This window comes from Copadichromis virginalis, linkage group LG1 (assembly GCF_057382275.1).
Source record: "Copadichromis virginalis isolate Kocher_CV1m ecotype Utaka linkage group LG1, C_Virginalis_male_GT1.1, whole genome shotgun sequence".
NCBI classification, from domain to species: domain Eukaryota; kingdom Metazoa; phylum Chordata; class Actinopteri; order Cichliformes; family Cichlidae; genus Copadichromis; species Copadichromis virginalis.
In genome coordinates, this window is record NC_140618.1 from 11412849 (window position 1) to 11425418 (window position 12570).

Below are 12570 nucleotides of genomic sequence, written 5' to 3' on the forward strand. Positions count from 1 at the left end.
AAAGAAAGAAAAATAGGGATTTTGTCTTGTGAACGAAGCCTTATGATTCTTTAATTTCATCAGTGCCTTCATTATGAATGTCCTTTTGTTTTTGTGTTCCGTTTTGTGTGTGTTTTCCTTTTTTCTGTCTCATTTCATTCATTTTCAGTGCCTGCAGCACAAGTATGACAGTTTCACTGCAAGGACATCTTTCGCGCATGTCTTCGGTACAGCTTTACAAAAGCTACATTGTTACTGTAATAGCTTAAACAAACCCAGGATAGCTGTGTGCAGCATCCTTACAAAAGCCTTTTAAAGCTAAAGCAAATTTTATCAGCAATATTTTGTAGATGATTAAAACATTAATTAAACAAGCCTTTTTTCACTATTAACAAATTATCTTATCTTGTGTCACTTCCCCAATGTCTAAACTGAGAAACATCAATGCCAGCAGTTTCTGAAGAAAGGTTATATATTCAAATTTAGACAAAAAACTTTTATCAACTATTCTAGTGGATATTGCAGAACTGCAGACACTGAAAAATAGAAGGCAATTTGCTAATGCAAAACAGCCACATTATAATTTAGGGAATCTCTTTTACTATGCTGGATTTACATAATGTAACTTCCAATACCCAAAATAAATAAATAAATAAAATGAAATGAAATGAATCCTAGCCACAAATACCTACAGCATTTGGTGAAAGCCCCCTAATTGACACACTAATACAAAGCAGTGCCTTTCTGCAATTCTATTAACAAGACCATTTACTAGGTCACTATTTTTAAGAACTTTAACTTTCAAAAATCATCCATATTGGAACAATTATGTCCTTTGAATAATAATGGCTGTGAGTTATATGGGTTGCAAATTAATTACCCAACTTAACTAAAAATGCAAGAAAATGCAAAGATGAATAATACAATTTGTAGCAAACAAAAGAATAAATTATCAATTTGTAAAGTGTGTAAGAAACGCTTCCCTCTACACCTGTGATGTCAAACTTCCCGCCGACCCAATGGGTGGGTTTGCAAACTGTGAAAATTACAGAGCAGGTACAATTCTGGACTTTTCACTGCTTTTTGTCCTTAAGAATAAATCACATCATGAAAGACTGAACTGATGATTTCATCTGAGTCATTTCATCTGAAATAGTTTTACAGCTTCCTGACTGATAAAGACAAAGACGACAAACACAAACCATTAAATAAAAGAAAAGGATTTCCATTAAATGACAGAAAAGTTCTTTTTATTATTATTGATGAACAACGACTTCCTTTTTGATTTTCTGTGAAGTAACATTAGAACAAAGTCCAAGTTTGTTGTCACTTTCTTTACAAATTTTACAGTTTTATTTCTTAAAAGCTGGGCAGTGCAGTGGTTACCACTGTTGTTTCACAGCAAGAAGGTTGTGAGTTTAACTGCACAAGAGCCTTTCTGTGTGGAGTTTGCATGTTCTCCATGTGTTTGTGCTGGTTCTCTTGGGTATCCTGCTTCCTCCAATAGTCCAACTGTATGTAATTTGTTGGGTTAGGTTAATTACTTTTTCTAAATTGCCTATAGGTGTAAGTGTGAATGGTTGTCTCTCTCTCTCTCTCTGTGTCAGATTGGCAACTGTCCCCAACACTCCTCTATGATAGCTGGGACAGGCTCCAGCCTGAAGAGAATGGATGGATAGATTTCTTAAGAGTGCAAGTCCATTAACTCATGCTGATGGATTCATTGATGTAGTACAGCACAATTTTTTGTAATTAGATTTGACTCGCTGAAAGAGGTAAAACACATCAGGTGGTTTGTAGGTAGGTGTTTATTTTATAGATATTAGGTAAAGTTCAAGCCGGCCCACTTAAGCTCAAATGGGGCTGTGGCCCAAAACTAAGAGTTTGGCACCCCTTCTTTACACACCGACTCTAGGGCAGAACTTAAATCTACCACAACCTGTCTGCATTACTTAGAACTCTAAATATCCATCCATCCATCCATCCATTCGCTTCCGCTGCAGGCTCTTCTGCTGGCACTGGATTCTGCTATAGCTGGTTGGGTTTGACAGAAAATATCAAAACAAAACTACTCCGCTGCTGGAAATGATCTCCACTCGTATTTGGAAGTTAAAACGCTATGGGCGTTTCATCCCTGGCTCCAAGGAAACAGGTGTAACACCGTGGAAGGTAACTGACCTTCATTTACGTATTACTAAAAAACCTTGCCCTAGCTAGCCAAACTTTCCTAAGCTAGCCTAGCTGTATTAGCTTTCTGCCTGACAATAACTTTAGTCAGTGCAGCGTATTGGCCAAATACACACACGAATAAAAAAACGTACTTAATATATTGTTCATTAGGATTTTTATTTAGAACCCACCTCCTAGTTAAGGAAACGTGTCTAATTTTGTGACTCATAAAGAGTAGCTTTCCCTTAGCACCATAACTGTTGATGAAACCCCAGAGTGGTGTTAATTATCTCTAATAACAACCATTTACTACGAACATTTTAAGTTATCTGCCAGCCTTAGTTAAGCTATAGTATAATACCTACAAAATTGTGAAAAAGCCCCCCCTTTCTTTATTTTTTTTGGGGGGTATTGTTAATTTTTAATATTTGCGGGACATGTTTCAGATAGTCTGACAAACTTTAGTATTAGACAAAGGTAACCAGAGTAAATAGGAAATGCAGTTTTTAAATAATGATTTAATTTTTATGCTGAATTCAATTTCACTAGCCAGGTCTGATTACTGTCTGATTACTGTCAGACTTGCTGAATAAAAAAAAAATAGACTTAAATAGAACCTGTCTGAAAAAGTGAAGCAGGCTGAAAGATCTTAAAAAGCCACACATCATGCCACAATCTAAAGATACTCCAGAGTAAATGAGAAACAAAATCATTGACATCCATAAGTCTGAAAAGTATTAAAAAGCTTTTTCTTTTTTTCTTTTTTGCCTGTCCCGTTTGGCTCTTTTGCCATCAGAATTATTGTCTAAAGGCAAAGAAAGATGCCCAACGGATTTACTTTACCAAATTGACCATCCCAGCCTTGCCATAATGGTCCATTTGATTCACTTTTTATTGTTTATTTTATTTTCACTTACTGAATACGGGACAGACTTGACTGGGGGAAAGAAGGGGAGAAAGAAAGAGGGAAAGAGAAACAGCTGAGAAGAGGGACGGGGGAGAAGGGCAAAAAACATAAACCAACAGAACGGGCAGAAAAAAAAAGAGAAAAAAAATGCATATATCAATCACCTGGATCACCTGCTGAGAAAGAAAAAAGAAAACAAGCAGAAGAGAACAAGAGTAATAGAATAAACAACATCACAATGATATATGGGAATATGACAGTAAATACTAAATATTAAACATTATTGTGCAGCACATAAGATCAACAGAAAAGTGTGCTTTGAGGTAGGAGCCAAAAAGGGTGTAGTTTGTGGGTGTGATCACCCGTGTGTACACCTGTGAGCATGGACGCGCTTGTTTTTTTAAAAGGGTCCTTCATGTAATGATCTGCTAGAGGGTGTGGGGGGCCACAGCCCCGTCCTCCAGGGCATGAAGCAGGTATGGAGGAGATCAAAACTCCAGACATCCAGAGGCCCTCAGAACACAAGAGACCAAGGAAGACCAACAGAGGGGCAGCCGCGCCACTGTCCCAGAAAGAGCTGAGGAGAGTCCCAGATGAGGGCTCACTCAGCAGCCGCGGAGCAGAAGCCAGGGGGAGTTGCAGTGACGCGCCCATGAGCTCCGCCGGCAGCCAGCTGTGCCTGAGTGACCGAGCCCCAGGCCGAGAGGCCGGGGGCACCCCACCTCCGAAGTGGCCCAAGCGAGCCCCAGGCTCCAGGCCCCGATAAGCGGCCGCCAAGGAGTGAGCCGGTGTGTACCTGGACGCCCATCCCCAGACACAAAGAACCACCAACGCACCGATGTCTGAGGGAGTCCGCCACTGGCAGGGGAAGTGGTGGTGGGGGGAGATAGGCCTCCAAACCTTGGAGGGCCTGAGATGTCCCCAGAGAGGTGGCATCTGATACCCAACCTGACATATAGACACAGACATACAGGCACACACAGATACAAACATCTATTCCCACCCTCATGCTCTCATATGCACTTACTCCACACTCAACCAACGTGGAGACAGACATAAAGAGACACTGTACACACAATCACACTCCCCAAGCGTACTCTACGAACCGGGTCTAGGTACCCTTGCCCCTGGAGGGGGAACTGCACCCAGACCCAGGTGGTGTTTTCTAAGGTTGTGGTACTCTAGCAAACCACAGTGAGAGTCATTATCCACAATTGTTGGGCTACCAAAATGACTCCAAGAGTGCACTGAAGACTCATCCAGGTCAGAAAAGAACCCATAAGAACATCTAAAGAACTGCAGGCTTCACTTACCGTAGATAAGCTTCCAAGGTGGAAAAAAAAATCACTGCGGACCATAAAGACCATAAAGGCTCGTCTAGTTGATGGAACCATGAATTCTGTTTTCTACCAGAAACCCCTCGGTCCATCAGTTTGTGCCCTGAAGCTCAAGGGCACTTGGGTTATGCAGCAGGACAATGGTCCGAAACACACCAGCAAGTTTACCACTGAATGGCTTTGGAGTGGGCTTGTCAGAATCCAGATTTAGATTTGATTCAGATGCATAAATGCGTAAAAAATGACATTGGAGGGTTTTTCCTGATTTATAAAATTACTATTTAAAAAGTATGTCTTGCATTTTCTCTGGTTATGTTTTTCTAATATTAAAATGTCTTTGAATACCTGAAACATGTCAGTGTGACAAACACTAAGTAAATAAATATCTGGAGGTGGGAAAAAATACTTTTTAACAGCATTGTATATACTAACATGAATTTATGGATAAATATATTTTTATTGTTTTGTATGAATATAAATGAGATTACATATTTGAAAAAGCAACTTTGAAAAGTTTTTATATACTGCTTTGATTTAGGGCTCTGTACATATTTTACATAGTCGACCATCAAAGATCTTTTTTGAACTAGGGAAAAAAATGATTTACAGTATTTGGCTTTCCACTTTATAGCAGATGGAATATGTGCTGACTGGGAGCACCTTTGTTTGATGGTTTACTTAGTTCTTCCCTAATTTAAATTCAGTTTTGATATTCATATAATTGTGTGGTATAAAAACTTAGTCACATGTCCTTCAAGACATAAAATCAGATCTATGGGAACAGATTAAAAATAGAACAATAACTTAACTCAAAGTTCCTTTCCTTAATTTCTATGAGTTGCAGCATAAAACAACATTAAAACTACCTTCATTATGCTATCTAGTAGCAGGAGGTACTTTGGGTTACGTCTTGCAGTGCTGAGGCACAGAGACACTACAACTGCACCATATCTTACATTAATTTTCTTTTTGCTCTAATGTTGTCTCTGTAGGAATATAGACATATTAGCCGCAACATTAAATTCAGTGTTTCTGCAAGGAAACAAGGGGTGCTGCAATTCATGGATGTTACTTGACAGGAACCACCTACCGAAAGACCAAGCAACCCCTCTTGGCAATAGACCCTCCTGTTTGCAGCCTGGCAGTGCCTATTGCCACACTCCAAAAACTGCTGAAGAAGAACTCAAGGAGCATAACTAATAGCCCAAGGCATTGACCCAGACTCCAGACTCTCCAGATTCCCAATCAAATAGAGCATGTACTTGGGCTGTTTATGCTTTCGGTATTAAACATGAAAATGAAGTAACAAACAGCTGATGGTAGAAAAAGCCTATTTATTTAGATAATTACTGCATTTTTAAAAATAATTCTATTCAAAGTATAAAAGTATTTCACTGGTTGTACCTACTGGTTGTATAATTATCTTTTTGTTTCTGTTTCTGTTTCTGCATTTGTTTTTGTTTTTTCATGTTTGAAAAACTCCATTCCTTGTGCTGTTTTCTTTCATTAACTGCACCAGACTCTAGATGGCAAGCTAGAGCTGTGTATTTCTTAATGACACCAATGAATGAAACCAAAGTACATCTATATCATAGGGCAGCTCAGAGACATTGAGTCAAAGCATGTTATTTAAACTGAGCTAAGTCGCATTTACATTGATCACACAAGATTGCAATTGCAAATTGTAAAATTCAGTGAAAAGGCAAGTTGTGAACATTGAATTACAAGAGTTTATCTGACTAACTTTATAATAATAATAATAAGCTATTCCAGATACTCATGAGCCATATTGGGTAGTGCATCTCTTTTAAGAACATTTTTAATTTTCATGAAATTGTATCAGGTACACATACCTTTGGGCTGTTGAACCAAGACTTAAAATGTAGCAGAAACAAAAAAACATTACTGTCATTGTTATATTAATAAGCTACATTATTTATCTTAATCAGTAAAAAATAACAATGTTATTGATTTAAAAAAAGCATCCTTTAGAAATGCATATATCTAGTTACTTCTAGGAAAAGCAATGACTAATTCAATATTTTTCTCTTCATCAGGTACTTGAGGCAAAGGACAACAAACCTGAAATTGTCCTCACAATTGTGGAATCTGGACACTTGCTGGTCTTGCAGGGACAAGAAAGCTTGGTAAGTAGAGTAGGTTACTGTTTTTTTCTCATAGATTTCTCTGTGTGAACACAACATACAACAAAGATTACACATTAGTTTTTAGATCCCGGTACACCATATATTTTGTGGTTGTGATTCATAATTGGTTGAAATAAAATAATTAAAAAATCAGATATGTCTAATAAAAAAAAAGGTTTGAATTTTGACTTCCTTTAAATTTTTTCCCCTAAAGAATTAAGACTTTGGTTGTGTTCAAATAGTGTTTTATCTGGAAGATTTCTTATCACAGATTAAAATATACTAAATGAGAGAAAATGTAATCTGCTTGTGTTGTTTATTGTGTTGTTTGCATGTTTAAATATGCTAGTTCTCGTTTAGCAACTAATGTTTATTGTGGTGTACCTTTTTATCAAATTATGTTAATCAAAAAATGATTACACTTACAGTTGTTGAAATTATAGTTGTTTGTATTAGATCACAGCTTATTTATTTGTTGTTTGTCCTACCCCCAAATTATTGCAAGGATGCAAGCATGTTCAACTTGTTAACACAAATGTCTAATCAGCTAATTGCATGGTAGCAACTCATCACATTTAGGCCTGTGATGGTCAATCAATAGTTAATGGTCTATTAACCTGCTGAAGTTCAAGCCATACATCAGAATGGGGAAGAAAGCAGATTTAAGTTACTTTGGTGTTAGATGGGTTGGACTTAGTATTTAAGAAACTGCTGCTAGGATTTTCTAATATGACCATCTCTAAGGCTTGCAGAAAATGGTGTGAAAAGAGGAAGTATCCAGTTAGTGGCAGTTCTCTGGGCATAAATGCCAACCAAAGTGTGCTCCAAAGTGTCTCTGAATACACAACACATAAACCTTGAAGTAGATAGCAGCAGCAGAAGACCACACTAGTTGCCACTCCCATCAGCTTAGAACAGGAAACTGAGGCTACAGTCCACACAAACTCACCAAAATTGGACATTAGAAGATCGAAAAAATGTTTCCTAGTCTGATGACTCTTGAATTCTTCCACAATATTTAGATGGGAGGGTCATAATTTGGCATAAAACAACATGAAAACATGGATCTATCTTCTGGGTCAATAAACGTTTAACATATTTTCAGGCGAGAATGTAGCTGTGTAAACTTCAAATATTTGCTCAATTTATCAAGACACCACATATTTTCAAAAGCGCTCCGACATTTTCGGAGACGTCTGTTACCCACCAGCTCGATAGCTAGCCGGGGTTCAAGGCTCACTAGAGCCGGTAAGAACACTGGACTCCCGGCAAATCGTTTTCAAACCCACCGCCGTCTTTTGCTACTCAGGTTAATAATCGTCAAGCAGACAACTGATTATCAGAAGTGTGAGATGCTCGAGAATATACTCCGGTGTCCTGTTATATTTTAGATAGCAAGGAGCAGACGGCTGAGTTTATTAAACTCCACCGAAACAGTCTGCAGATTTCATTAAAATTTAATAAACTATCATCTTGTCTTCATTTTTAGTTAGCACAGACCTTAAACACTTAAAGCTGTAAGCTAATGGTAGTTATATAAGAGCAGATGCTGCTGGTGCAATAAGCGTTACGTTTTACTTCCAATGGATGCATGATCTGATTAGTCGACTAATTGCAAAAATAATCGGTGACTAGTCGACTATCAAAATAATGGTTTGTGGCAGCCCTACAGTGTACCTACTGTTGAAATCTCCCAATTCTTTTAATCTTTGGGCTGAAGGAAGGACAGTACTCGGTGTATAAATGCTCAATCAACAATCATTTATTTCCATACAATTCAATATGAGCATTCGAACCATCATGATGGGGAGACCTGCCTGCAGAGGGTCACAGCAAGTCTCAAAATGGTGACGGGTTGCTCAGCTTTTTATAGTCTCTAGTGGCCCCCACCTAGTCGTAAAAGACCAAACATTAACATTCTTTCTCTCTTACGGCGCCTCAGTTATGACCTCGGCAGTTGTTTCTCTGCTTTCTGTAAGGTGGGGGTGTGGAATGTGGTCTGTCTATCTCCCCTGTCTTAGACACAGAGTCTCCTGCTTACAACCTTCTCTTCATGATTCAACAATTAAGCATGTAATACATTCACAGCAGATCAAGGATACAGAGTGATGCACACTTATCTAATAAACTAATAAGTGAATATGTTCTTTTAACTCAAAAGTATAATGAGAACTAAACTACATACAGATCACACACTCTATATTAAAGGGTATAATATGATCTACAGCAGTATCATACTTCAACTACTTTGATTACATATATAAGGTAACATATGATAACAGAATAATATCACACTACATATATTCTCTGGTGGCTGCTTCCAGCATGACGATGTTTGCAACGGTTAGATAGTCTCAAACTGGTTTCTTGAAGATGACATTGAGTTTACTGTACTCAAATGGAGTCGATAATCACAAGATCTAAATCTAATAGAGGAATTTTGGGATGTGGTTGAACAGTAGATTAACATCATGGATGTCTAGCTGACAAATATGCAGACTCTGTGTGATGCTATTGTGCCAGTATGGAACAAAATCCATGATTTTTCAACCAAATATGGACCAATATGCACTTTTTACACCTTAATGAATATAATAGGCCATGAAAAAAGGGTCCAATTCCAGTACTGGCAAGCTGTAATGAAGTGGTTGGTTAGCATATGTACATATTTCTACATACATTTCCATATATGTATAATACTTTGTTTTGATAATTTTTTTTAGTTAAAATGGACAAGGATGAAAATGTTTACATAACATAGTCGATGTAGTATAAATGTCATTCTAAATAAACTTTAAGCATAATAATAAGAGAAAATGTGTGGAATTTCCTCTGCAGATTTTTTTGAGATCTGAGAAAGTATTCTGTTTTCCAGACAAAAGGGTTCAATGAAGGCCATATGAAATATTCTGTTGAAGAGCTTGACATTTCTGCCCAAATGTGAGGGGATTTGACTGACTTGTTTTGGATGCATGAAGCCAAATATCACTCTGAGCTTCTAAATGCAAGTTCAAAATTACCTTAATAATGTTTCTATACTATTACTACTATTCTAAAAAGAACTAAAGGCTTTTTATCATTTTAAGAAAAAGTATTTTCTTCAGTTTCTTCAAGTTTTCCTTTAATATAACAGAGTGCAGTTTTTTAAAACTTGATGCTTTTTCATGGACATTTGAGGATGATAGTTCTCCTATTGCTTGCCATGTGTGATTTTACATAATGCAGAATGATGACATTATAGGACTACAGAGCGCTTGCTCCATAATATAGTGCAGTTGTTCTAAGTCAACCTTAATTGACTAACCTACATTGTTTTGTTTTTTTTTAAGTCAAAGCAAATGTATGTTTACAGGGTTTTTAAGTAATACCAGGCTAATGTTTCCTTATAGCGTGTTTATCTGCTTTTGTGAAAAATCTTAACAAGAGCCTCAGAGCGGAAGCTTTAGGGTTATTGAGCAAATAGAGACCCCTGCAGACAGTTTTTGGTAGCAATTTTTTTTAACAGGTTTATTAAATTGTAATGCTCTTTTTTTGTACTTTGGGTTTTCTAAATAATTCAAGCATTTGGCTACAAAATAAGAGTATTTCAAATTGTATTCGTGTACATTTTTCTTTATATATTAACATGTCAAAATGATCGAACTGTTTTATGCCTCTGCTTTGTTCTCTTATCTTTTCTCAGGATACAATTCCTTTGCTGTGTGGCTCAGATTCTATTAAAGTACACCAGAAATCTGATAATCTGATGATTCGATTTATTGTGAAGGTGAGTGGTGAGATGCATTTCAATCCCACAGAATTTATCTCAACGTCCATGGCAATATCTTAAACCCCTTACAAGCTCAAGATCATTACATTCACAACATCATAACAAATTGAAGGGGAATACTTACAAAGCAACAGATTTTAATGATTAGGTGTTTTTTTTGTTTCTTGTTTTTTTTTTGCCTGTGACGGCTGCCTTGTTCTTTTGTTGCTTGAAGATTACATTTAAGTGTCTAAATACCCGAGCTCGTTTTCCACAGATTGTGTTTTTCTTGGCGCAGTTTTGACTGACAGATACAGACTGAGTTTGTGGATTTCTGCAGGGTGAGAGCCGCATGATAAGGATGCAGTTTGATGGATGCAGCATGGCAGAGGCTATAAATGAGTGCTCAAGTGCTGTGGAAAAACTGATGGAGTACATACCTGTCACCACTCAGGATTACGCCCCACCACAGCCTAATCAGCCCCCTGCTGCGGTACCTGCACCAGCAGTACAGGTCGCCCAGCTTCTATTTCATTTAATACAATTTCAACATCAAAAACAGAACTAGTTTATGTCCATGCATTTAAAATATTTTACCAGGATGTCCACAACATAGAGATAATATGTGACTTTACTTTTTCCTGGGATAGTCTTTTATGGAACTGGAAAAGGAGCATCCTTTATTGTGTAAATTTAAAAAGTATATCAACATAATGTAAATTGCCATAATTAAAGTTGTCACCTAGACATTACTCTGTGCATTTTAAATAGTGGTATCACAAGGGTGTAGTCAGCTCCATCTATATAAAAACCCCAGATTGCACTCACTAGATGGTGCTATTGACAATACTGTCTTATTCTTAGAGGTCACACTGCAACTACAGTATGTGAGAAAGACTATGAAATATATATCAATCATTAGCCAATAACAGTAAAAGATAAGGTTTAGAATACAGCAATTTAAACAGATTCATATACTATAATGCAGGAAAGGATTTTAAATAGTTTATGAATTTAACAGTTTGAAATGCACGACCCTTAAGCCCTGATAAAAGTACTTCTTGATAATGTCTTTAGTATTGAAATTGCTGATTAAGAAAACAAACCAGCATTTATAAAACACAAAAACAAAAAACATGCTCTGAAAACCTTTCAGCAGTTGTAAGTTAAACTCTATAAACATACTGAACTATTGTAGGGGTGAGACTATTTCTTTAACAATCATACTCATTGTCCTTCATAGCAGTAAGCCAGTCATCGTTTCTTTCTTTATTTTTAAACTTGAAATCGTTCATAACATATGATTAACTGCAAACCAAATTCTTCTGCTTCTGGTCTTCAGAGCATTTAACATGAAGGACTGGGAAAGGAACGGACTCCACTATGGGGTTGAATTTGACCTTTAGAAAACAGACAGAATGAAGGAGCTGAGATGAAAGGATTTGAGGGGTGGAAAACTTTCAATTAGTAATAAGGCCATTGATTGGTCTCTTAACCCTCTGGTGTCAAGCTGTGCATATCAAATCTTCTTTTCTTCTTTTGTGTTTCATCATGTGCCAGCAGACTTGTCAGGAAAAAGCTGTGGGAGTTAAACCTGAGGTTGTCCGAGGAACTGTGTCCATCAAACGTCTTACCCAGGTATTGATTGTGACATAAGAGGCAGTAAAGCTAACTGCTATTAAAATGAAGCTTCAACTATGCAACATGTTAGTTGTAATTTTGCAGTAGGCTTAATTTGAAAATGCAAAATGATTGTTGAGTGGCTTTTCTTTTAAATTATAAAGGCTGGCACAGGGTTCGCAATCAGTTCTTTTTTTCCAATTTTACTTAAATATTTTCTGGACCTCCCACAGCACTGCTTGGGAGACACTGCTGTGACTCTACCTCGAGTATATCAACACAGTTCTTTTGGACAAGGTGACTTAGAGCATTTCCTGCGTGTTTGTCTGCTGGATCCCACCTTTTATGGATTTGTAGAGAAGGTGGAAGGGGAGCTGAGGAAACTGGTTGAAGAGTAAAGAATCTTAACAAGAGCTCAAGGCAGAAAGGTCAAGTTTGCGTGTGTGCGTGTGTGCGTGTGCGTGTGTACGTACATGTTTGTGTTTTTTTCTTTTTCTTTTACTTGTTCGTGTAGGCAGTGCCTGTTGGTGGAGGAGTGTTTTGTTGCTTTGGTGCCAGTGTTCTTTGAAATTATATTACACATTAGTTGTTATGTTACATGGGCCAAAGAGGATGCTTTGAATATCATTACATTTGTTGATTAAAGAATTTGCAAAACAAACA

General features: G+C 37.3%; 1 protein-coding gene across 1 annotated transcript; it reads left to right on the forward strand.

Annotated features, from left to right (window-relative positions):
• The first annotated feature begins 1637 nt into the window (after window positions 1–1637).
• On the forward strand, window positions 1638–12568 carry rec114 (REC114 meiotic recombination protein). The gene is made up of 6 exons (XM_085450761.1): window positions 1638–2148; window positions 6450–6539; window positions 10222–10305; window positions 10628–10801; window positions 11851–11925; window positions 12141–12568. Exons 1-6 carry the CDS (start codon window positions 2065–2067, stop codon window positions 12303–12305), a joined length of 672 nt encoding a protein of 223 aa, XP_085306887.1. The 5' UTR covers window positions 1638–2064; the 3' UTR covers window positions 12306–12568.
• Window positions 12569–12570: the final 2 nt, after the last annotated feature.